Source organism: Siniperca chuatsi, linkage group LG6 (assembly GCF_020085105.1).
Source record: "Siniperca chuatsi isolate FFG_IHB_CAS linkage group LG6, ASM2008510v1, whole genome shotgun sequence".
Classification (NCBI taxonomy): Eukaryota; Metazoa; Chordata; class Actinopteri; order Centrarchiformes; family Sinipercidae; genus Siniperca; species Siniperca chuatsi.
In genome coordinates, this window is record NC_058047.1 from 21,895,077 (window position 1) to 21,921,505 (window position 26,429).

The window sequence follows — 26,429 nt, forward strand, 5'->3', positions numbered from 1 at the left end:
CCTCTCCTGGCTGAAATCCACCATTAAGTGACTCATGTTGTCACTGGCTTTAGCCTTCAGGGAGAGGCGAAAGGCTGGAGCCATCACGTCACGCTGCGGACAAAGAGAGACACACAAAAACACACAAACACACGGAGTGAAACAAGCGTGGTCCGTTATTCAACTGGATCCGAGGCAAAAACTGGTGATTTCTACTACTGCTTACTAAGAAAAGGCCACTAACTAGACTTCTGTTACTACCACCGAACTCATCACGCTGATCAACATTTAAAAGCGGAGCTAGACAGGAGCAGCAGTCATCCAGGAGGGCTGACACAGGGTGGTACAGACTTGAGAAGACAGTGGGAAACACAAAGACAAAAAGGCCGAATGAAAAGCTTTCCATAGTGCTTATTGTCTCACGAAATGGGTGCGGTGGCTACACGTTTGATGCATGCATGCTACATTATGAGATGGCTCAATGGTTACAGGAGGCTATAACAAAAAGGGAAACAATGGATGACTGAGTACTATACCTATCCTTAATGTCTTTGGCCGCCTGGAGAGGAGAAGCAGACGGGGATAGGAAAAGGAGAGAAGAGATACGGAGCGAAGAGAAAACTGAGTTGAAGCCCATCATGTTGTCATTTAACACAAAAAAGTCGCTGGTGGCTGTGTTAAAATAACTGGTAGTATGACACCACGAGAAGGACAGATTAAATCATATATATATTTATATATGGACACTAAAATTCACCATCAGTCATTATAAATGAAGTTATAAACAGCGAGCAGAAGGAACAGTGCAGCAGCATTACATCAGCAGCGGAGTCTGTTAGTTACCTGAGTGAAACCGTCCGTCTCAGAGGAGCACAGCGTCTGGTTGGCCAGCTCCAGCAGCTCCTCCGAACTCTCCAGGGCTTTGGAACAGGCACTCAGCTGACCCTGAGAAAAAACACCAACCCACAGTTTAACAGAGTACATCTGCAAAACTTTAACACGTTCATTTTTAGTTATAATGGGACTACTGTGTTCCCTGCAGAAGCTATGGAGTTAGCTGCATCATTTGAGAGTCATGGCTTGGTCCTGAGGCTGCAGAGCTGTTGATGCATGTACCAAAGACAGAGAACTTTGAGAAGCACACAATCAATGGTATTTTGAACTGGGAGGAATTAAGAAACGCCTTATTTCTGTGCATGTGAACTGGAACGAAAAAACACGACTGCAAAAAAAAAAAAAAAAAACTTAAAATCAGCTATATGGTGACAGAACTTTAAAAGCAAAGTTGCCAAAGCTTAAAACACTGAATTGTATTAGATTTTTTTTTTTAAAGTACAGTATCACAAGGTCTTTTAAAAACTACTACATATCACTTTGGGCCAACAGATCCAACACATTAATTTGATACTTAAATATCTCTCTAGGTGACCTAGCATGCATGTAAATACTCGTTTTGTTATCAAAAGATTTAGTTTCATTTTCCTTTAAATGTAACATACTTTGTTTAAAATGTGTGCTTTATATAAGCGACATACTGGCTGTTTTATACATAGATACATTTAGTTTGTCTCAGTTGTATTCTCTCTTATTTTTTCCAAAGACCAGTTGTCTTTAAATGTATTGTCTTTCATTTGTTTCTGTGTGTAATGAAATGTTGTGTTTTGTTTGATTTTGTTCAAGCACAAAGCAAAGTTGATGACATTTTAAGTTTCCCCTACAGAGCCAGGTTTTCAGTGAGCACTTTGAGAACACCTTTTCAGTTTTTAGTCAGACACTAAAAGGTCAGGTGGGTGTTTTTTTTCTTCTGTGGTGACTTCAAAGCAAAAACACATAATTTGTTTGATGATCAAAAAATGTACTTCCCACATTTGCTTATTTACCTGACAAAAAATACCGAATAAGTTTCTCTCATAAGCTTGAATATTCTTATTGAAAAAACAACAACAAAGGGATTAGCGATTAAATAAAACACATTTGCTAGTATTTTGAGAGTTTAAAGAAACGCAAAGACAGCAGCAGCTACCTGGAGCTCATACGTGCGGCTGGCTCTCTCCTGTTTGATGCGCGTCACCATGTTTTCCTTCATCTCGTCCAGAACAGAGTGGAGGGAGGTGAACTCAGACTCCAGGTCCTCCTGGACTCTGCTGGAGTTCGCCTGGTGTCACAACAAAAATGAGTGAATACAGGAAGTAACCTTTTCAGCTAAACTACCTGGACGAATACACCAACAGATGAAAAACTACCAAACTGTATGCAGCCTTGATTCAATTTTAGTTCAGCCGTGTATGTTTCTGTACCTCTAAGTTGTCAAGGCTCTGTTTGAGAGTGCAGATGAAGTTTGAAATCTCCTCATTCTTCATGGCCAGCGTGTGGGTGATCTTACGCAAAGATTCCTAAAGAAAAGACAACATCTAACTTTTGTATATTCAACATTTTGTTATACCTAAAACAAAAAAAGGACAAAATCTGATCCTTTCAGACTGCATGCAATGCAAAGCCTACACAGTTTAATATTCTCCATCAGTGGTCTCAAAGCCTGTGGCATTAGAGGGCTGAATGACTGCAGGTTTCTCCTCTAACCCAACACTTCACCAGCTCTTTTCACTGACTCGGGCATCCTCTGTGTTTGTGCTAATCAGTGTTTGGTTGGAGAGGACACATGGAGCTTTAGGCTTTGAGCTCCCTTTTAAACATGATTAAACATTTGTTCTTCAGATCGGGTCAGAGAGGGATCTATGCCTCAGTGCACAGGGAGGAGGACAGGACAGGGCGGAAGGATGCGCATTTATAATTTAATAATGCAGCTCCACAACCATTGAACAGCCGACTTCAAAAAGGGCTGAACACACACTAGGTCGATTAATATACGGATCACACCTCTGAATGATACGTTCCCACTTCTGTTATATTTCATCTCGAGCCGGCTATTCCACAGTGAACAAGTCCATTCATACCGAAGCACTGTGTAACGTTAGTGTTTGTTGATGCGAGAGGAGCTGCGCCAAGGCCCCCAGTCCCTGACTATAACGTCGATACATCGATAACAAAGTCATCGATAGTATGCACGAGATAAACCTCACCTTCAACCGGACACACACTGATTCAAACATAAAACACCACTGTGAAACACGAGTCCGTACCGCATCCACAAGATCCCCAATTTTCGCAGCTTGTTCCCCTCCTTCCTTTGTACACTACGCCCTGAAACGGCTTCCCCATCAGAGACACCTGTTCCTCCGGCTCCGGCTCACCTTCTGGTCTCCCATCTCGCCGCTCCGGTGCACCGGCGCCGCTCGAGCCGCAACTCCGCCGGTATTTCTCCTCCGTCCCCGCTTTTTGGTTTGTTAGCACGGCGGAGCTGGTACTGATGCTGCCGGAGTGCAACGCATCTTCGGACGGACACCAACCACCAACGCCTTTGGGCCGTAGTGCGTAGAGCGCATGCGGCAGAGGAGAATTCTGGGTACTGATGTTTCTGTTGCGCGGGTGAGTAATGGTGCCTTCAGGGACGGTCGGAGAAAAGTGTTTTTTTATTCCGAACAAAAAATATATATATAAAAAAAAAATAGATTCTGGAAAATAGCTACAGGATCACTGAAGAGTCAGTTTATGTGTAACTTAACAAATCAAACTAATCAAAAATATATTTTGTTTGGATGAAGGGTGAAGAGGGTGGTTAGTTAAGAGTCTGAGGTATAATTGTGAATAGACTTTAACACTATAACAACACCAACAAATCTTACAGAGCTTTACAGCATAAAAGCAAGATTAAAAGACTATTTGTGTGAAATACAATGAATAAAACAAGACAACGAGTTAAAACAAAGGGACATATTATAATGAGCTTAAACATTTATATGTACTGGCTATTGGCTTCTGGAAACACATTTTTAATTTTTTGATGAACTTCATATTGTCATTATGTGACCAGTAAAAATGATAAAATGCATGTACCCGTTTCATACTAAAATGCTTCAGGGAGTAAAATCTAATTCTCTAATTGAAACTAAGGCTGATGTTGACTATTGTGCCTCTCATGTGCATGGCCACACTATAGGCTTGATGGTAGCTTCATTATATTTTGAACAGGGACTCAGAAACCAACCAGCACCTCTACACTATAATACTACTTTGCCTCAAGTTCTCTCTGTTACTTAGTCTGTGATCATTTAATAAAACATAACTTTTTTTAGGAAAATGCACCCTGAGAGCACAATATGAACTAAAAAAATAAAGGTGTTAGAACTACATTTTGTCACAGGGCAACATATTACATAAAAATGCAGAACCCAGTGATACTGTACTACAGTGGTGCAAATCCCCAACACATTTACAAGATATGTATTCTTTTTTTGGTTCTTAATCCAGCCTTGCTGATATGGATTTATTTACTTGTCAAGGCAGAGTTTGATTAAAAAAGGAAAAAGAAAAAGAATTACGGCATTATGAAGCAATTCTTATGTAGCGATGCTGACTTTCCAATAATGAAAATATAACAACAGTTACATGATGGGTTATTTTATTCTGTTTACATAAAATAAAACAACAAACATCAAAAAGTACTTTTGCTTTAGAGACAGAGCTGTAATTGTTTCCAACCCAAAAAATACTTAAATGTGCAACAAGTTACACATAAAATATCAGAACACAGAGGAGCTTCATCATGAGATAAGATGCATCTCTGTACTGTAGGCCTTTTTATTTCACCAATAGTACTGTAATTTATAGTATTTTCAGTTCAATTGAAAATATAGATATATTTCAGCCACAGCACCCACTCAAATTTAAGCAAGCTACTAAACAAATTATTTGAGATCATTTCTCTACTTAGATTACAGGCAGGACTACTTTCAATCTCTTTGTGAAAATGAAGTTCATAACGTTGAGGTTTCCGAAGTTATACACCCCCTGTAAACTTGAGATGTTCCTTCTTGTGGCATTTTTTTTCAACACTGCATGAACAGATCATACACAGACATTTATTATCATGCTACATCCTTTGATTTCAAGTGAATTAAAGACAAGTTGATATATCGGAGTCAATCAGTGCTGCATATATTTCAGATTTTAACTGTATAATGTCCCAGACTCAGAGCTTATTGTGTTTTTACAGCATCTCTGTAAGCATCTCAACTCTCCTGTATGAAACCAGGGTGCAAAATTAACTTTTTTGTCCTCTGGCCAAATGGCTGGTGAATGTTCAAAATTTACCAGCCACTCAATAGATTACCATTGTTGTTTTTGGCTGGTGAGTGAAGCAAATCTACCAGCCGCTTACATATTTTACCAGCATTTGGCTGGTGCACATTTTGTGCCCTGTATGAAACTGTAAGGCAATTACTGATTATTTCATCTCTGGTGTCTCTCCTGCAATTATCTTGTAGGTTGTGGTCAGAGATTGAATCAGAAAGTTCATCTGCCCCATCATACTTAGTTGTGTCTTCTCACAGGAAGCCAAGTGCTCCTTTGCTAGTAAGACACTGTGGGGACAAGGTGAATGTGTTTTAGCACCCTTGCACCAAAACCCACAAGGGTTTCACAAACCCCTTGTGTCATCTTTGTGTGCCCTGTTTTTTATTTGATGGCATTCAGCAAGTCAGCACATGCACATTTACTGCATCGCACTGAGGGATTCGCTGTCTGCCTCCAGTCAGCAGAAGTGTGCCTACAGCAGGATGTACATTTTTAGCAATGATGTAGAAGCAGCAGGCCGCTTTGATGTCTTTAGATTAAAAGGAAATGAAACAATAGTGCATTTGCTTTTGGTCAGTAATCTCTCTTGTCTTTTTGAAAGCCTACAATACTTTCCATTTTCAGTTGTTATGTATGCAACAACTCTGTGAAAGCAGCCTATTGTCCCAGTGCAGTAAAACAAAAAACAAAAACTCCTCCTCCCACCCACACACACAGGTTTTTGCGTCTAGCTCGCTTCTGTGCAGAGAGGCAGGCAGCAGAGACAGGATGAGTCTGAGAAGTAGACCACCTCTCACATGATACAATGGAAATGTGGCTGAAACGGTCGACTCTGGTGTTACTCACAGGTAAGACTCCTGACTTGACAGCAAAGCCATAAAGATATAACATGAGGCTGTTTAATAGAATAATGAATGAACACACTGAAGTTTCTGTAGATTGAAACACATTTACCTGTTTGTAGTTTTTGTTACTGGCTAACAGATACTGGAAAATGAACAAAGTCTAACAATGAATTTTTTTTATTCTAATGTTTAAAATATTGCTATATTGAATTCACCAACAACATCTCTCTCTCTCTTTCTCTCTTTCCCTCTCTCTTTCCCTCTCTCTCTCTCTCTATCTATCTATCTATCTATCTATCTATCTATCTATCTATCTATCTATCTATCTATCTATCTATCTATCTATCTATCTATCTATCTATCTATCTATCTATCTATCTATCTATCTATCTATCTATCTATCTCTTTCTATAGTAACAGTAGCAGCCATGGCGATATCAGATCAACATCCTGTGATGAATGAAAACCAAACAAGAGTGTCCATTCATTTTGGTTCTTCTCTGCATTTAAACTGCAGTTTGACGACAGTGGGATATGACAGGTTTCGGTTGGCCTGGTATTTTAACCCCAATGGATCATCATTTAGTGACTCAGTGAAATTATGTGACAAGATGTTTAACAAATCTGCAAGGAATGGAGAGCAAGAGTTTGAAAAGAAATACGCTTTAGTAAATGCTACAGAAAACGACAGCGGATGGTACTTTTGCCAAGTCACAGCAGAGATTCCCGTGTTTAAGCTTTTTAACAGCACTGGAACACATGTAGTTAGTAAGTATTACTTGTAACTGATAAACCTGCAAGAGAAGGTATAGTTGTTGACTATAAATTAATACATTAATAAACACTCGCTTGCCTACAACTAAATTACAGTGGCTTATAAGTCATTTATTGCATGTTTATATGCTGCTTATAAATGCTAAATAGGGGTACATGAAGTAAAGTGTTGCCATAAAGTCTATTATGATGAAACATTACATCATGAAGGGATTCACATATACTCTTGTACTTGCTATGAGAAAATGAATGCTTCTTAAAGTTTCATTTTGTTTCCTTCATGACAGTGAAGAGCATGGAACATACAACGTACCCGTCACTAGTAACGCTTGAACAAGGTGTGTGTGTGTACATACCAGTGCCTAGCTCCTGTGAACAATAATGCACCATGCATTTGTAGCACAGTCTGAGCTGCTTTTCTGGTGGTAGTAAGTGTAGATTTTCCGGTGAATGCTTTGAACAAGTGCTGATGTCAGTTTTCCACTAACAGAGTTGATTAGACCTCAGGAGCGAGGGCTCCAAACTATTTCCAACTGTTCAACTTTATTCTGTGAGGTGTGCGGACTTCTACGCACACTGGCGTTGTGCTGATTCACACATTAGAACGGATCACTTTACAAACACACGTTTAAAGTGACTTATTAAACCACAGCACTTTATTTTATATTATTCTTGTACATTGGCTTGAGGAGAAATTTATATAGTAAAGACTCAATAAGTCAAACTTTATGTGCTTGGAATTAAGTAAAATTGTGATAATGACTTGTTTAACAAAGCTCTATTATTAAGGAGTATTGTGTGGTCTACTTATGTACACTCTGTTATGGTTACTACATTGATTTATTGTGATCACATTTCAAGACAAAGTTTTTCCCTTGCAGTAACTGTGTCTCCCATAGACAACATCGACTGGTGGATGTGGATCACATGGGGGGTGCCTGCTTTTATCCTGATTGTCCTGCTGGTCATATGCGTCTTGCTGAGAAAAAGACGCCGCAGAAGCAGAGGTACTTTTCAGTTTGAAGGTTTAGATAATCATCTGGACCTAATGACACCACAGAAAACAACATCTATAGATTGTAGATAAGCTCTGCATCGACTGTAGGCAAGGGAAGTTGCAGGACTTTGATGAAAGCTGCTGTGAGAATAAGGGACACTGTAAACTTCACAAACGACCCAATCAGTTCAAACAGATTTGTATTGAACAGAAGAAATGAGGGACAGACTGGGTTTTTTTTATTGTGTGTCTATATGTCAGGGTGAGAGAACAAAAGAAAGAGAGGAAACATATGACAGCAGGTAGTTTTGTCCGCCCAGCACATGGTCGGTGGACACAAAATAAGTAAGCAAGTGGTTTGTGTGGTTCAACAGCACAGCGTGAGACAATGTTCAATTTCAAAGTAGAACAAATGAGGCCTGTTTTCTCCTGTGTGGTTTAAGTAAAGATGAATACATTTTTGATTTCTAGAGCAGACCTATGCTCTTGAAAGATAAGGGCCTCATTTTGCAGGCAGAGCTCAGTGCACGAGGAACACAGTAAGATTTGGTGACAGCTGTGTACTGTGACAATACTGAGATAAATATCAGATATTTGCAGAAGTAAAGTAACCAAAGCTGAAAAATCCACCCACCACTTTTTTTGCTTTGCCGGTCATAAAGACCATTTTACCTGAGAGTGATCTAGTGGTCGCAGTGTATGATTCACATGCATAATACATTAATATATAGAGTTTCACTAAACTGTAGCTTTCTTAAAGGGAGATTGCTTCTTCATTGAAGCACTTACAGGCGCAACCAACATTTCCAAAACTCAAGAGTGTAAAATGAAGACGCACGCTATTATTAGTTTTTCTCAGTTTTGCACAGTCTCAAATGAAAATCATTATTATCAAAATTTGTGTGAAATTCTCACATCTTTCACTGATTTTGTCCAGAGCTGAAACTATTAGTCGGTTAATTGTTTGACAGACAGTTACTATTTTGATAACTGATTAACCATCAAACAAAAACTACGATCATTCAGTGGTTACAGCTTCTCCAAAGTGGAAATCTGCTGCTTTTCTTTGTTTTCATTGTAAACTAAATATCTTTGGGAAAGATGTCAGCTTGGAGTCTATTCCAATTGGAGACATTTTCCAATATTTTCTGATGTTTTACACACTAAACAATTAATTAATCAATCTATCTTTTATTTATCTATCTATCACGTTTCAGCTGGTTATGTAGGATATTTAACACTACTATCTGGGTTGCAGTACGTAACGTCTCAGTGACTGAAATTTCAGAGGACACACTTCTTTGTCATTTGACCATCTTCATTCAATCGGCTTTATTGGCCTGACATTTGACATGTGTTGCCAAAGCACAATTACGATTATGATAAACAATGAATGAAAGGAATGAAATTAACAAAAATAATGCAAGTAACAATATTAGTTAATTAAACAAAATAGACAATGAAATAGATACAGGAAAGAAAGTAATATATATATAAGAAATATAATATATAATCAGGTTAGTATTGTTAAAGTTGAATGTGATTTTAACAATGCAAGACAAACAAAAACAATGCAAGTGTCTACTGATAAAAGAATAAAATAACGAGATGTTCAAAAAAGATGTTAAGTACAAGTATATTTATTTTTATCTGTCTCTGTCCTACTGGTTGTCTCTTTTGTTGTGGCAGGAAGTGACATATTTAGCAGCCAACATTGCATAGTTTTTCTTTTCCCCTAGAGAGGATAACACACTATCTGCGAATCATTAATACGGCAAAGAAATACTATGTCTATCTTCCAATTATTGCAGCTATTAGGCCAAACTTGATGTGACCATGCAATTTCTGTTGTTCTGTTGTATTTTAATTCATCAGCGTTTCAATATTTCAGCACTCGATGTAATGACAGTAGATAATTCATTCCAACTTGCATGGCAGTGCCAAATAAAAATGAAAAACCAGGAAACTTACAGGATATATCATTTAAGTCATAAGGCTATCATTCTTTATATTATCAGGTATTTTATTACTTTTTGCAGGAATTAAATTGCTTTTTTTCAAGTGCATAACAATTTATTGCAAAATATATTATGACAATTTCCCTCGTGTTCAACAACTCTCACGGACCCTAATCCTTTGCACAATAATATGCCAGTAAAAATACATCAACAAGTTTAAAGTTAAACAGTACTTTCTTTTGCAATTTTTTTTACCCAGAATACATTTCTTCTTTCTTCAAAACAAATGTTCAATATTTTACATTTTGCATTTTCATACTGTCTTTGCTTTTTAATTCAGGACAAGATCCTATCTATGCAAACACTCGTCGTGTGGCCAGCAAACAGCCTTCACCTCGGCCTGGGATGCCGGTGGAAAACCTCAAGACGGCTTCTTCCTCTCAAAACCTGCGGAACCCGAGTCCCGGCAGGAGATCCGACGATGGCAAACGGAAATACAAACAGTGAAGAAGTCATTGACCTCACAAATCTGTGAATCAACTCCTCCTCATAATTAGTCATAGACTGTAGCTGTGATAGTAGTTTACTCACTTCAGTGAAATTTGAATGAATTCTTGTATTTTTCATTTCATTATTATATTTTTAATTTTATACTATATTTTTTGGACACGGTTTATGCTTTTCCCTTAAACTGGAAATGTGTATCTTATTTCATTATTTCCTCTGAGGTATTCCAGTAAAATAGCTATTATGAGCCACTAGATGGCAGATGGTGGACGCTGTGAATGGGTAGTGGTGGTTAGTTTTTTCTTTTCTTTCTTGTATTTCAACAGCTGATAATATTTGAACGTTGCCAACTGTAGCCTTTGCATAGTAATTAAGCAAACATGGTTATTTCTGGTAGGAATTATAAAGTGATGGGACTGAAACGTTATGCCTGTTTTAAGAGTTTATATAGAATCTTAAAATACTGGAAATGCATTTTTTTTCTGTACAGTTTGTAATAGCTTGAATGCATGATACTGACAGGGGTGTCCTGTCACAGTGTAATTTAGCATTTCAACGTGGGATTAATACAAAACAAAATAAACATTAATATTGTTTTGCGGTTACAGCTGAGTGGTTGCAAAGTGAGCGAGTGCCTTTTTTTTTTTGAAGAAAGGTACGATCAAAAGTCACGTGTCCAGGCGCTGCCTACCGCGGGGAGCTGCCAGATAATCGCTCCCTGCAGGAATTAGATGTGGAGTGAACGTTACAGGTGGAGCAGAAAGCGTCGAGCCGGATCCACGAGCAGACAAACAGCAGCAGTCTCAGCGGTTACTAATGTAGATCCTGACAACTCCTGGTGAGTCTGATGCGGGCATGAGCCGCTGTTGTGACTTATTGACTTGTTTGTGCGCAGCTTTGTCCCACAGGATTATTATTTTTCCACGGAGCTCGGGCTGGTTGTGGGACTTGGATTGGGCAGCCTGTGGTTGAGAGGTGCACATCGAGCGCGCTGTAACTTCTCTGTCTTATCTAAGATTATAGGATATCCTAATCTAATAATAGCAGCGAAAAGCTACACTAAGCAGTAGTAGGATATGCGTTTTGGCTGCCTTACAAACACTTACCACCGCAGTGTCAGTGACACTGGGAGAAATGCGCCAACTTGTTACAGCTTCAGGACAAGTGTCAAAGCAGTGGTTGAAACCTGTGGGGGGAGGAAATGATTTGCACCACAAGCCAAACTGTGTTTATCAAGCTTAAGTACACAGATTTACGCCATTAAAAACCAGTGACCAACCCTTTAGTTAAAAGACCTTTAAATCTTTTAATACATAGGCTAGTCCATAAAAAGAAACCGACAGCTTGTGAACATAGAAATGGTTTTAGGTTTTAATTTTGTGTGTCATGTTGGAGTAATTTACATTTTCATTACATAAACAGAGCTATGAATCTATACAGCCACATCAATAATTCACAGGAAATCTAATTATGCCTGTGTTCGCATTTTGTCTGCTACAGTATGTGGCTGCTTTCAACTCAATGTTACAGGGGTAAACATGATATTTAAGGGTGTGCAGTTTTGTGGAAGGTGAGAATTTTAGCACATGATATGTGTGTCTGGCTGAGCGAGCAGAGGATATACGTATCTGTGCCCAATTTTAGTTGTCATACTGCAGCTCAGTGGGGTCAAGCACGAGGTGTCAAGACAAGGCTGCACACTGTCACACCGCAGTTAATACACTTGCAGTCAGTGGTCAAAGCTGGCAATGACGTTTCCTTTGTTTTTACACCTGTATGTCCAGGTTATCATTGTGTTGTTGGTCAAAACCACTAAAGTAGAGTGGCAATTCTATGCACCTGAGCGCGCACTGTCTGTGGCGCGTGGTCGTTACCACTGTGTGTCCTGTGTTTTACTGAACATCCAACATCTAGCTGCTGGTTAAAGAGTTCATACTGAAAATACATTAAGTACATGAGTAAAGTGTCTGATGGTGTGGAGAGAACAATCTAGTAAACACTTAGTTCTTAATATTTCTCTATTTCTGATATTTTAAATGATCCAGAGCATGTTTTTTTTTAAATATAGTTGCTTATCTGGCACTTCCATGATTGTCTTGCCATTCTTCTACCAATCCACCTGAATACATTTCATTGTACTGACAAGAGCTGAAACGGTTAGCTGATTAATCGACAGAAAAATGATCACTATTTTGATAATCAAGTAATTTTTCAAGGAAAAAACACCAAACATCCCCTGGCTCCAGCTTCTTTTCTCTGTTCTATATCATTATATACTGAATATATTTGGGTTTTGGACCGTTGTCATCAAGAAAATAATGAATGAATGCATATTGAATATGATTGTGAGTTACAGCCTTGTATTAAGTGAATAAAATGACAGACAGTTTTAGAGTCATGAAATCAGTTCCTTGGTTTTGATTTTAAATCGAAATTAAAGTGCTCACCACATTTTGTTTTCTTGTGTGTTCCTGTCTGTCAGTGAACTTGTCACACAACACAGGCAGAGTAGGCTGAGATGTTCGGGTGCTCATATTTTCCTTTTGTGCCCCAGCTCCTGCTGAGACTTGCCTGGGTGTGTGGGTGTGTGTGTTTCTCTGTGTGTGTGTTCAAATGTGCATTTACACTCAAGCAGACTTGTCTCACCAATGACAAGTCATTGTCAGAGCATTGAGCATATTGGACAGGTTGTTGCATTTTTATTTTAGTACTTGTCATCTTTATGTGGGTTAAGTGCTTTGACTGTTAGTTATCCATTAGCTTAATGATAACAGGCTTGAAAACTGTACACACAGCATGTTTTTTGAAGTATTGTTTTCAGCTAATTACAACTCTCCTGCACATCAAAACAAAAGGTGGCAAGCTACTGTCATTATGATAAAAGAATGGTTTGTTTCAGCCATCTGAGCTTGCAAAAATGTTTTGCAATCTGGTTCTGAACTGGGGGTGTGTTTTCCAGTGAGTGTTTCACAACAGAGTCTGTGACACAAGGAGTGTCAAAGGTGAACACCCTCCCACAACCGGTTTCCTGTTTAGGCCAGCTCACCGGCCGGCCTGTCAGTGGGCCGCTCAGCTTACGTTTGAGTAGCAGCCAGAGTGACAGGCAGGAAAACAGGCACACTGGCAGCAAGCCAGTCAACCAACCAGCTAGTGACTCAACCAGCACCAAACCTGCAGACCAGTTAGTCAGCCACTCGGGTAAATCCGTTACAGCTGGAGGAGGCCTCACCCATACAGCACAGCAAAATGCAATAACGCAAATGAAGACGTACACTAGAGCCGGGGCCAAAGCAGTCACGGCTCTCTCCAGCTGTTTGACTGTTCACACGGCTTTTTGGATTTGTTATGACTCATGGTGATGACAACAGCGTGCTTGTCTGCGCACGTTCCAGGCACTGCTGTTTGGGGTTTTTCTTTGTACGCAGCACATAGTCATAGTGGGAATCCATCGTATTATAGATAACGTGAAGGCTCCTGAACAGGCCTATAAATATCCTCATGCTTCAAGTGGTTGGAGTGTCTGGAGATACTGCTGCAGGGCTTCTTCAGCATATTGTACTAGTTCATGCACAGCCTTGGAACCCACAGTTGTTCACACAATACAACTCGATGAGTAAAAACCAGCAGCTACAGTGCTAACCTTTTTAAGGATTTTTGCTTGGCATGTGGGAAATACATTTTCACATTTACATCTGGACTTATATAGATGTAAAGATACTATTTTAGTCACACTCTTGTAATTTGTTTTGGTTTTGTAGATGTTCATCTTCCCTGACGCTGACTTTGTGGTTGCTGTATTTACATGCAACCAGTGCTTCAAATATCAGGTTGACTTTCAAGAAAAAACAAAAAGAACAATGTTTCATAGCATGATGCAGTATGCAGATACTGTGCTATTTTTGCATCAACAATGCCATTCATAAATATTCCACTTCTTTTATAATGTGCATGTGATAAATGTATAATTGTACATGAGGAGACTAGCAAGTTGTACAGACTGTGTGTTTAATGACCGAGCAGGTTTTGCTGGATGTACAGGAATAAGCATTGATCCCCTATAAACAAAAGACATAACTGGATTTCACAACACATCTTTTGACTCAGGTGAGCGCACGCCTAATTTGATAGTGGTTTATTATTATTTTGGTCACTTTCAACCTGGAAGAGAGAGCAGAGATGAGCTCTTGAGCACTGAGAAGAAGTAAAAACCTGCCACTTTACATTAAGGCATACCTGGACAAGGGTTAATACCATAACCTTTAATGGTTAATAAATCATCCATCAACTCTGCAGCTATTAATGCTAGTGCGCCCTTAGCAAATGGATTTTGGCAATGATGTTGTGTTGCCTTCTTCCATCATGTAAGGGGTCAAACAAGCCATGGGAGGGTCCTTCCTGATTAATTAAAAAGAACAAAGCAAGCAGGAAAGGGGGAGGACATAGAGGCCCTTAACATTAATGTGGGATCATAATAATAATAATAATAATAATTCTATCCATGCATTGTAACAGATTATTGCTTATATGGAAATCCTAAAGGTGACGAACCCACAAATAATTATAACAGAACTCTGCAACTTCCCTGAGCTCTACGGAAAGTTTTAGCTTCTTTTAGCTAATTGTTTTGGTTTTCTGAAACACAAACTTGCAGCAACCTCGTTGTTAGCTGCAGCAGGCAGCTTTTTTCAGCAAAAAGAATCTCTGATAAACCTACCGTAAGCTTGCTCTCCATTACCAAATGACTGACAGACAAAGTTAGCAACTAGCTGGTGGAGCTTTTAGCAGCTAAAGAGCCACATTTTTTTCCCCTGTGGAGTTGATGACCTCAACAGACCTAAAACAGCTGGCCAGAAACACGACTCAAAATGAATGGTAATGTTGCTCGTGTCTGCTGGATGTGTTAATAAGTTGCTAAACTATTCACCATAATACATTTATAGTGTAAGGTGATGCTATGTTAGTGTTGTGTTTTCAGCTTATTCCACTGCCTCAAAGAGGCCAACATAAATTTTTACTAACTTTAAAAAAATTATTTATTAACCATTGATAAAGAAGGGGCGCCAAAAACATTTTTAATTACTTGAAAGATGAAGATTTTGTATTCTTTGTTCAGTTAAATGTAAGAAAAGAAAAAAAATCATTTAAATTACGACACTGAGAGACCAAATTTAAGGGTCCCATTTTTGTAAGAAAATCAGCTCTGTGCAACTAGTAACTAGTGTAAAAATGTCAGTTGTGCCCCCACACACACACACACACACACACACACACACACACACACACACACACACACACACACACACACACACACACACACACACCGTCCACATGTGCACATGCCAGTGTGTGAGTGTGACCATGGATAAACACAGGAAGAGAAAAGAGGGACAACTGCTGCGTGCTCTTCTTCTATTATTGCCTGTCTATCTGCACTGTTTGGAAGTATCTGTCAAACACTGTGAGAAACAACCTGCAATAACGCCCCCCACCCCCCACCCCTGATGAGCAGTCCTATACATGCAGCAGCTCGTCCTGCTGTGTCAAGTAGCAACAAGGAGCATGGCAGTTTGTTGCAAAACGCACATTCAAAACTGAGGTTGTTCAGAGGCACATGGGAGTGAGTGCCTAGCTGTCTCTTGAGGAAATTTGGATGCTGTCATTTTGGTTTCTGTCAACAGGCGAGGACTCTGTGGTGTGTGTTTCAAAAAGGATACACGTCTATGAAATCTGCTGTATTTTTTCCTCTGCGAGCAAAAAATCTAAATAACAGTTGCAAAGCAGCTGTGTGGTGCGGCTGCTTTTGAGCAGTGTGCACCAAAAAGATAAGAGTATAGTTTTTACCTAGCAAGTCTGCTCTTAAGTATGCTTTGTGTGTTATTCTGAGAAAAAGTGCCTTGATGAATTTTGAATGAGGATGCGCTGCTCAGTTAGTCAAAACAGACAGAAACTCGCCAAAGAAGTGGAAAGTCTCAATTCAGCATGAATCCTAGGGTAGGGATGGAGCACTAAAGCAGTGAATTGTTGTGATCTGCATGCATGCCCAAACCTGAACTGATCCCCTCTGCTGCGTGAACCCCGCTGAGCCCAGAGGAAGCAGGTTCTTATCAGGGAGGACAGGAAGACGCAGAGAGTGCAGGAGGAAGAGAGAGTGGGGGTTGGTGGGCAGCAGGGCACTCTGCAGAATTTCACTTGACATCATTTTCCTCTGAGGTTTACAATTATGACTTTTCATAGCTATAACTAAGTGGTGCTGGACCTCTCTGACATAACAAGGTTACATTTGTCCCTGTTTTGCAAACTTGCAAACTGTGTTTTTGATAAATATACTTTACAAAATCAGCAAGCATGCAAGGCATGTTCATTTATGGCACTATCCCTGCTCTCATAGTTTTTGTCTCTTGTCATTTTCACCAAATCTTTAAACAGACTTATTCTGCTAACTACCCAACTTCCATTAAAACTTTAATGTCTTCTGTGGCTCTGAAAGGAGGTTTCTAAAGTCTGAGAAAATAACCCTATAGAGGTCATCAGGGTTATCTTGGATTGGGTTTGGAGTTTACCGATGTCAACGCCTCTGTTACAAAATTGGGTAAACTTGGGAGTTTGAAGGGCATTTACCAGGCAGGGAGAGTCTAATGAAAGATGCTTTTGAGTTGCATTATGGAAATCGTAGGATCCAGTGTCCAGGATATCTTAGTGGATTCTGACCAATCTGTCTCTTGTGAGTCCCCCATCATAATGAAAGTGTAACGCTAAATTGCTAAATTGGAGTGCCCTTTTAAGAGGCAGGATTTTCTTATGGTCATAGTTCTCTTGTGAAAGATCTGAAGGATCATCTGAAGTCTATCTTTCTTTCTTGCTCACTTTCAATTTACTGCATGGATTTTCGTTTTGGTAATTATATAATGGAAATAAAAGTAGCACTGCAGAAAAAGTGGAAAGAAATAAGGTGTAGGAGGCAAACCAGCCACCATTTTCACTTTTGAAGTGAACATATTATCCATTTTGTCCATCTTTTAATGCATTATTTCCATATCATGGGCCTCTTTAAAAATTTAATGCATAAATGTTTTCTTATCTTTCCTAGAGGTGGGCACCATGAAGATGATCTCCTCCAGCATCCCTCACCAGTAGCCAGGCAGCATGGCTTCTGCTCCTCCTTCCAGAGAGGACACCAGTGGCTCATTGGCACTGCACTGGAGGCTAACGCCGACATAGATACTCACCACAAGTTCAAACTGAACCGAAGCAGGCTGAGCTGCACTCTACAGGCCTGGTTAAACATACGTATGAACTGCCTTCAGAGGGTCTTTGAAAACGAAAATGATTTGTGCCAGAGCAGCACATGTTCAGGACAGTGACATCACCACAGTGTAACAACAGCAACATCTGGACTGAGACCTTGGACCATGTTCTGTCTCTGATTGGGTGCTTTGGTGGCAGAGCTGGACTGTGCAGCTCTTCCACACTTAGACAAACCTGGACTCTGAGCCATGTCTCTTCTCTCAACCCTGAGCATCGTCTGTGGATTGATGCTCCATGTTTCATTTAGTGCACTCGACACTCACTACTGTGTCCCACGAAACACTGTCCCCTACCAGAGTAAGTCACAAGCTCTCAGTGCCTTCCAACTAATATGTCACGGCATATTCTCACTGTGTTGTGTCTCACTCCTGGGATGGGCCAGTAAATACCAGAATTTGTAGCAGTTTAAGATTGTATTTGAATATTTTATCCGTGATATATGAACAAGTAGTGCAACTTTAACTGCTTGGGTTTTGTGCTGGCTGGGACAAGCTTATGAAATTTCAATGAATTTGCATTTTGCTTTCGCTGTGGGAGCACTTTCCCACAGTCACAGCAGCTAAAATGTAGACAGAAAATTTAATGAAATGCAGTTTAGTAATGCAGACGTTCTCCCGCTTAGACGAGCTGAAGTTGTTCAGAGAGGAAGGGGTCTTCAACTACTCCACTATGCTAATGAGAGACGACCTGGGTGTGCTGCTGCTGGGGGCCAGAGAAGCCATATATGCTCTGGACATCAACAACATCTCTGTCAGAAAAGCTGCGGTAAGAATATGCAAAGAGATTCAATCGAAAAAGTGTGCAGATCACTCTGTTCTGATCAGTGGTGTTCTGTTTGAAGCTGTTATAAAATAACCGATAAACACACACGTCCCTTCAGAACAGTTAGATATAACATGTGAATGTTCTTTTGCGTGATTAAATAGCTATTAATTAACTATTAATTATTGCAGATTAAAAATGAAAGATTTATTGAACATTTTTGATATGTTATTGCAGTGGTTGAAGGCATTTTCATCAAATAATCAGTAAGCCACTCAAAGCTGGACTTGTCGTGCCTAATCGTGGATTATATCAGTGGTTCCCAAATGTTTTGGCTCATAACCCCTTAAAATGAAGTCTTGTCTAGTTGTGAGCTCTCATCGCAGGTTATGGTGGTTTGAACTTGAGCTATGAGCAGTTCAGCCAAAGGTTTTCTCCTCAGCATGTTTAATCTGAAGTATTTTTAGAGGACTGACAAAGTGATAGTATTTAGTATTTCACATGAAAAAAGCAAAACATTTGAAGGAACTTTGTGAAATTTTGTGCAACAGAATTCAATACGTTTTGCATTCTCATCCCTGTAATCATTTTATGACCCCCAGGTTGGGAACCACTGGCTTGAATGCTAAAAAGTGCAGCCTCTTGTTGCCTTTTACTAACTATGGAAACATTTCACTGGCTCTAGTCAATAATCACTTCATGCCTCCAATAAGTCTATTCTTTGTATATCTTTCTCTGCCCTCTTTCACTATTTTGAGAGAGTGTATTGTGGCTGAAGATATGCTCACAGAAACACAGTCGATTGCGCAGTGAACTGCTCCCACATAAGCAGCCAGTTCAACACTGTTGACTATTTGGCCTGTGCACATTTGCATGAGGAATTTAAATGAATAATGGTCTTGTTGAGCTCCAGACAGTGGTCTGTTGATTCATAATTGTAGTTACACAGCTAACAGTCACAAGTGAAGAGGGATTGGCGTCCTAGCTAGCAGGTACTCCCCTCCAGAGTACTGACTGGTCTTGACATTAGGCAAACAATGAAACGTGTGATGGTAAACAGGCTACAGCTCCACTGTCGTGCTGTGAGTTGCGACACCATTCCTGCGTGCTTTAACAAGACACTTTCCCTCTGTTGATGCAGGTGTATTGGCGAGTTACCGAGGAGAAGCAGAGAGAGTGCACGTACAAAGGAAAACATGCTGAGGTTTGTGTAATGTCTTTCAAAACAGCGTACGCTAACTTTTACTTCTAGTGAAAGAACACAGCCTTAAAAGATGACGGTTAACTGCAGTTTACTCCCCTACGCAGTGTAACTCTGTGCATTTGGAAATCATTTTCTTCCTTTTCAAGTCTTTACACAGAATTCTCTTTGAAGTGCTTTGCTCACAGCTTTGAACTGAATGTCCAAATAAAGGCATGAGAAGGAAACACATGTACCCAGCCTTGACCTTTTGGTCGCCAGCTCAACTCCAGGCAGCCGGTGCAGTCAGTATGTGACTATGTGTACGGCTGAACTAACAAAGCTCTGACCTTGGCATTTTCTCTGCTGGATCTTGTTGCAGGTGGAATGCCGTAACTACATTCGAACCCTGCACAGAGTGAATGACACCACAATGTATGTGTGTGGCACAAATGCCTTTAGCCCCACCTGTGATTATATGGTAAGTATACTGCAGAATATGGACTTAGATGTTTAAAGGATGAGGTTGGCATTCTATTATTATTATTTTTTTATTGTCAACAAATCCAATGAAAAGATCAAAACCAACAATGGGTTAGTCCATCTCTCAATACCTTCCTACCTCCCGACCTTGTCTGTGGCACTCAGCCCCAAGGCCATTGGTTCCTGCTGAAGAATCAGGGTCACAAATGTATAGTTTCATTTTTATTAAAACTCTCAGTGATTTCATAAAACAGCTGGCCACTGTAGTTTTTAGCAAATATTTCTCATACAGGGTAAATAGTGCATTTGTTGGGGACTATTTTAGGTTGCGGATTTATACGCATATAATTGGTGCTCTAGTGAGTATTTCTGGCAGCAGGACGGTGTGTGTGTGTGTGTGTGGGATTGACTCAAATTAAACTACTGTTCATCGCAATAAAGGAACATGTCAGCCAGTGCCACAGTGTGGCTCACTGATCAGACTGATCATGCTCTGGACACACAATACTTTAATTGTCGGTTTTGGTCTTTTCATGGGATTTGTTTACAATAAGAAAAATATAGAATGTCACCTGACTTATCCTTTGAGCCAAGCAGCAGTAATTGTGGTTGAATGCTGCAGTTAATAGATGAAGACCTTAAGATGTAGTTCCTTTAATGGCCACTATGTGCTTGTTCTGAAAAAACTCCAATTGTATGAAATTAAGAACACTCGCATCCTCTCTTTTGTAATACAGAGCCATCAAATTTTCTCAGCAGGAGGTCTTATTAGCTGCATTTCCTTCTTCTAATGTGTGTATTGGTTGCGAGTTCAAGCCTAACCCTTCATAATGTCTGTGTTGGCTTATTTATTGTCTTCGTTGGGTTTGATTGTTCTACTCATAAACTCCTGAGTGCAGTGTATTTTGGCAAGGAACTCAAATCTCAGAGGACTGAGCATCCTGAATGCATCACCAAGGAGAAATAAATGGTTCCTATGTGCAGAATCACAACACAATAGCCTAACTTTTATTTAAAAAACAAAAAGCATACGTTATGTTTACTTTAAGTGATGATCTATCTTAATAAGTCTTTAGCCTCTGCAAACCACTGGTAAAGTCCTTTATTCAATTCCAGTCCTGTATTACAATACTGTGTTTGAATAAAATGGCACAGTTTCCCTTTGTTTCCGACAGACGTTTGCTAATGGACAGCTGAGGCTGGAGGGAAAGCAGGAGGAGGGAAAGGGGAAGTGTCCTTTTGATCCCTTCCAGAGATACTCCTCCCTCATGGTCGGTAAGTGTCTGAGTCAGGTTTGCTGCCAAAGGGAACAAAGCACAAAATACTGCCGAACATTCAAAGTGCACCAACAGAAAAGATCAGTGTATGGTAACTGTGTGCAGATTTCACCAGCCACAAGACCTGAGCACAAAGTGCATTACAAATGTCACCCAATATCTTTGCTAGTGCCACCTGCTCACTCAACATATGTACTAATTAGTCAGAAAACGCCAGTTGGTTCAGTCCATTAGTAGGCATATAAATGAGATATTGTTCCAACTTAATATGAATAATGGATTTCCAGGAATTTCCCCTCATCTCTTGTTCCTGTACAACAGGAAATGACCTGTATTCTGCTACATCCATCAACTTCTTGGGCTCTGAGCCCGTGGTTCTGCGCAGCTCGGACTTGGCTCTTCGCACTGAGTTTAAAAGCTCCTGGCTCAGTGGTGAGTTCTTCCTCTGCAAAAACTGGCCATTGAAAGTTTTGTATAATGGTGCGCATAGTTTAGCCACACTACTTATAAATGATGCAGATGATATTTCTAGATGTCCTTTAGCAGATCAAAGTTTTTGTAATTTTCTGCACTTATCCTAAGCGCCAATTTCATGTTTTGTGATTTCAGAGCCAAACTTTGTCTACATGGACTTTGTGGGTGAGAGTTTTGATAGTTTCGATGGTGATGATGACAAGGTGTACTTGTTCTTCACTGAGAATGCCATGGAGTACGACTTCTACAGCAAAGTTGCGGTGTCTCGAGTGGCCCGTGTCTGCAAGGTACAATTAAGTACAAAATAAAAACTCAGTCTCTGCGAGACCTTTTCAGATTTTCAGAGACATTAAAAAATGATAATGGAGTGTCATGTGTTTTTGGTAAGAGAGAGTAGGTTTAATAACATTACTGTTTGAGAATGTGCAAATTTGTGTTTGGGCTCACACTCCCTGTCTGACACAGGTCTGGTTGTTGTGGTTAAGTGGAAGATCTGCAGAATTGCACATGACAGAGCGCTCTGTCTCTGTGTTTAGGGGGATATGGGCGGCCAGCGGACACTGCAGAGGAAATGGACGTCGTTCCTGAAAGCTCGTCTGGATTGTTCCCTCCCTGAACCCAGCCTGCCCCCCATTGTCCAGGATGTCTTCCTGCTGAAGCACGAGGACTGGAGGAAGAGTGTCTTCTATGCTGTTTTCACGCCGCAGTCGTAAGTACTTCCAATCAAATCCTGTGGTTTTATGGCTTAGGGTGGGTGTTGACGTGTGGCAAGGTAGGAAGTAAGCTGAGCAGTCAATGTGGAAGAATGAAAAAGGAGTCTACATTATGTATATACAGTATATACTGTATATATGGTATTTAGAAATTTGACAGATGAGTGATTAATTCAAGATTTTTAAAAAAGTATTCTCCAATTATACAAATACAACAAACGTTTAGCAGTTTGCTTGACCTAAATGTGTGTGTTTTGGTATTTCAAGGAGCTTGTCCCAGGCATCTGCAGTATGTGCATACAGTGTGTCTGCCATTCGAGATATTTTCAATGAGGGCAAGTTTAAAACACCTGTTGCTGTGGAGACATCCCACGTCAAGTGGGTGATGTACACTGGAGAGGTGCCAGTACCCAGACCAGGAGCGGTGAGTCTAAAGACTTTGTTGCAGCCAGAAGTGATACTGGATATTAAGGCGTACAAGGCAATTCTAAACTGAGGTTTTGTATTTCAGTGCATCAATAATGTGGCACGTAAAATGGGAATGAATCGCTCTCTGGACCTTCCTGACAAAACACTCCAGTTCATCAGGGACCGCCCCCTTATGGACGAGGCTGTTCGCCCTCTGACAGGAGGGCCGCTGCTGGTCAAGAGGGGAGCTTTGCTGACTCGGATTGTAGTGGACAGTGTACTGGCACTGGACGGACAGAGATATGCCGTCATGTTCATTGGCACTGGTAAACTATGGGATATCTGTAACAGTATAGGTGCAGTTAACCAAAATGAAAGTAGAACAGAACTGATTTTGGGGCTATAAGATAATTAGCTTCTTTGCTTAGTTTTCTGAATGAATGCTCTGGTTGATTAAACTTAAAGCCCCTAAAACATAAATAAATAAATGTCAAAGTTCAAGTTAGGTTGCTAAACTCTGATTGGTGCACAGAAATACGTGACATTACCTTTTCCCAACTGAACCCCACCCACTTCAAACCAGTGAGAAAAACAAGGGCAAAAACATGAAATACATGTGAAAAACACAAAACTGAAAAAGCCCATTGCTCATAGTAAGAATCAGATTGAGAAAATCTGTTTCCAGGGCCTTTAATGGTAAACGTTTAAAACCACACATTTGTTTGAGTGCCTTTTAAGACACATTCAATATGAGTAATGAGAAGGTATATTAAAGCCAGGATCTTGGTTAACAAGTGTTTGTGTAATGCGCTAATTATATGAGTATTAGATGGTCCTTTTTGTCTCCTGATAGAAAACGGTTACGTTCAGAAGGCTGTCAACTACGCTGGAGAGATGTTCATCATTGAGGAGATTCAACTGTATGAAAACCCTGTGCCTATTAACATCCTGCGCCTCTCATCCAGTGAGGTAACTCATAACAGGTTCAATATAGTGGCAATATGGTTTGGAGCTCATCATCCTCATCATCATCATCATCATAGGTTCTAGTTGTTTACTGGTGTTTTTCTTGGCAAATATTGTACAATAAGCTTCAGTCTGAATTTCTATTTCAATTTAAATATGTTGTCACTTAATGGGCACTAACAGACAGTAAAGAGGCTTCACTGGTAATACAGATGAAATGCTTTTGGTTTGTTAATCTGTGTGTGTTTGTGTGTGTAAACATAGGGCCAACTGTATGCAGGTTCAGAGTTTGGTGCTATCCAGATGCCGGTCAGTAACTGCAGCCGCTTTGATGCTTGTGTGGACTGCATCCTAGCCAGGGATCCTTACTGTGCCTGGGACTTCACCACCGAGCAGTGCTCCTCAGTCCACAGCTTGTCATCCTCCTCAAATACTGCAACTCAGAGTCTGAAGGAGGGAGACGTCTCACGATGTCCTCAGCCAGGTACGTTCACTTACAGGCTGCTGTTTGCGTGCATTACTGGGAAGACTTTTTGTATGAAACAGCATCCCAACAGTCTAATTCATTAGTATGCAGTGAGACCAACCTTGTGTGTGTGTGTGTTTTTAGATCCAGTAGCAGCTGTGGACTTTACCCTAGTTCCAGAGAACAACATCCAGCTGCCCTGCCAACTCCACTCCAACTTGGCGCAGGTTCTGTGGCGTTTCTATGACCAAACACTTCACTCCAACAACAAATACTACATCTACAGTGGGGGCCTCCTCATCCTGAGTGCCTCTGAATCGGACGCTGGCCTGTACACCTGTGACTCCACAGAGCAGATAAACGGCAGAACATATAACCGGACTGTGGCGGTTTATCAATTACAGCTCTACTCTGGCCCAGGAATGGGGGGCAGCCCTACTCCTGGCAACGAAGTGATAAATTCCTCAGACTCTATTTACAGTTCGAATACGGCTGCACCAGGGCTGGTGCCAAACCTGGGCAATGAGGACCCGTTGTCCCCCGAGAATCAAAGCGACACTGGCAGGGTGACTCGTTTAGAAGTGGCCGTGGCTTTGCTGTCGCTGCTTTGTCTCTCCCTCATGGGGATCATATTTTGGATATGGAGTCGAGGACGTTGGGAATGCTTTAAGATTGCACAGCGCCCCAGTGAAAGCGAGGGGAAAAGGCAGTCAGCCGAATACATGCACATCCAGAACAGAACTTCAGAGATAAAGCTCCTGCGGCCTGAGTCTGGAAGACCTTGCAGTGCCAATAATAATCACTCTGCTGTTGACTTCAAAGGGAACGGGGAGCACCACTTCACACCTATGGCCAACATTTCAAGTCTGGACGGTCTCGGATACATAAATGATGAGTCAGAGATTTGACTCTGCTGAGGTATAGAATTCAGTCCAAGGCCGCTAATTATCTTCTATAGGTGTACTACTGTAGAAAAGGTTTTCACATTATAAATTCTTTTCATTAGTGTCCTGTTTCTCCTTGCCAATTTCCTACACTATCATTTCCATACATACACCACTGGCAGACTTTTCAGGATTTCTGGTGGAATTTTCACTCCAATGAATTGTTCATTTTTTATAAATGTATTTTTTTGTATAATGGTAAATTGTGAATACACCTTGTGTAATATATTGTGTACAGCCAACACCTTTTTTTAAAAACTACTATTTATTTGTCGCAATGATGTTTTTATTTCAGCAGTTATAATACTTGTGATCTAAGTCTTGTAGGGTCAACAACAATGAACAAGTAGCAAACACTTTGACCTCTAAAGTCCAGGCACTTTTTATTTTATGGATACTACTGTTTTATAGACAACATTCATCGCTCAGAAAGCATACTGTTCAGTCTTTGGCCGTGTTAATGATTGCTTAATAGCCTGTACTACTCTTTTATTTCTGGGTGGACTACAGATTTACTTCTGCATTTAACCATTCAAATGCCACTCATAGATGATATAGATATAGAGTGAATGCCATACCTCTATCTTCAATAATAAAACAATAAGACTGTTTCACTTCAGTAAATGTTATATCATTATTGAGTTAACTAGCGTGTCATTTGGAGGCAGAAGTGTGGGTGTATTTCTGTCAGTGAATCAACTCTTTGCATCAGAGGCACAGCAAAGATAAGAAGTTTGTTTTTTGTGTCAAACTTTGGAAAATGTAGTCCTTGTTGATAATAAAAAAACAAACCTTATTGGGAGTTTGACATGTGTCTAGCTGTCAGCAATGATTATCCTCTCTCTCACACAGCTGAGAAATGTATTTGAAAGCGATGCTGGAAGTTTAACTGACATACTTGTCTTGTTGATATGCGCAGATTGTACGCCGGGAAAGTATCAACAAAAACACACTGACTCCAGTTACCTCAGACCTGCTTGTTTTTCAAGAAAAAGTCACAGACAAAACAAAATTACAGGAACGTAGCCTGAATCTGCGCTGTGCTTTTCACTCTGTCATTAACAAAAGCGCTCAGAGCCGCCTTAGGTTTCATCTCAAAGTACTGTAGATATGAAAGGGTTGAAGTGGGTCTCTGCTCAATAATTCAACAGTGCAGTATAAGAAAGTTGTCATGAACTGAAATAGGGTTATATATTAG

General features: G+C 40.2%; 2 protein-coding genes across 3 annotated transcripts; one reads left to right on the forward strand and one right to left on the reverse strand.

The window, feature by feature from the left end:
• Positions 1-400: 400 nt before the first annotated feature.
• On the reverse strand, positions 401-3,303 carry LOC122878245 (fibronectin type III and SPRY domain-containing protein 1-like). 2 transcript variants are annotated; one of them, XM_044200785.1, is made up of 5 exons: positions 3,231-3,303; positions 2,277-2,372; positions 2,003-2,134; positions 823-924; positions 401-538 (listed from the first exon to the last, which is right to left on the reverse strand). In XM_044200785.1, exons 1-5 carry the CDS (start codon positions 3,243-3,245, stop codon positions 458-460), a joined length of 426 nt encoding a protein of 141 aa, XP_044056720.1. In that variant the 5' UTR covers positions 3,246-3,303; the 3' UTR covers positions 401-457. The 2 variants fall into 2 exon arrangements, with proteins under 2 accessions (XP_044056720.1, XP_044056721.1); XM_044200786.1 differs by lacking the exon at positions 3,231-3,303 and adding an exon at positions 3,120-3,196 and having other exon boundaries at positions 407-538.
• Positions 3,304-5,889: 2,586 nt separating this feature from the next.
• si:ch211-129c21.1 (uncharacterized protein LOC563087 homolog) lies at positions 5,890-26,039 on the forward strand. The gene is made up of 16 exons (XM_044200780.1): positions 5,890-6,020; positions 6,432-7,798; positions 10,087-11,091; positions 17,341-17,855; positions 18,181-18,323; positions 19,462-19,524; positions 19,883-19,981; positions 21,159-21,258; positions 21,582-21,692; positions 21,870-22,021; positions 22,271-22,443; positions 22,715-22,871; positions 22,959-23,181; positions 23,709-23,824; positions 24,086-24,305; positions 24,432-26,039. Exons 4-16 carry the CDS (start codon positions 17,747-17,749, stop codon positions 25,193-25,195), a joined length of 2,430 nt encoding a protein of 809 aa, XP_044056715.1. The 5' UTR covers positions 5,890-6,020; positions 6,432-7,798; positions 10,087-11,091; positions 17,341-17,746; the 3' UTR covers positions 25,196-26,039.
• Positions 26,040-26,429: the final 390 nt, after the last annotated feature.

Bases quoted from the DNA above. Each gene is read 5' to 3' on its own strand.
- LOC122878245 (XM_044200785.1), bottom strand. The intron at 2,135-2,276 runs GTACAGAAACAT...TTGTGACACCAG, and splicing joins AGAGCCTTGACAACTTAGAG to GCGAACTCCAGCAGAGTCCA. The intron at 539-822 runs GTAACTAACAGA...TCTCCTCTCCAG, and splicing joins AGACGGACGGTTTCACTCAG to GCGGCCAAAGACATTAAGGA.
- si:ch211-129c21.1 (XM_044200780.1), top strand. From the start codon at position 17,747: ATGTCTCTTCTCTCAACCCTGAGCATCGTCTGTGGATTGATGCTCCAT. The intron at 17,856-18,180 runs GTAAGTCACAAG...TCTCCCGCTTAG, and splicing joins AAACACTGTCCCCTACCAGA to ACGAGCTGAAGTTGTTCAGA. The intron at 19,525-19,882 runs GTTTGTGTAATG...ATCTTGTTGCAG, and splicing joins ACAAAGGAAAACATGCTGAG to GTGGAATGCCGTAACTACAT.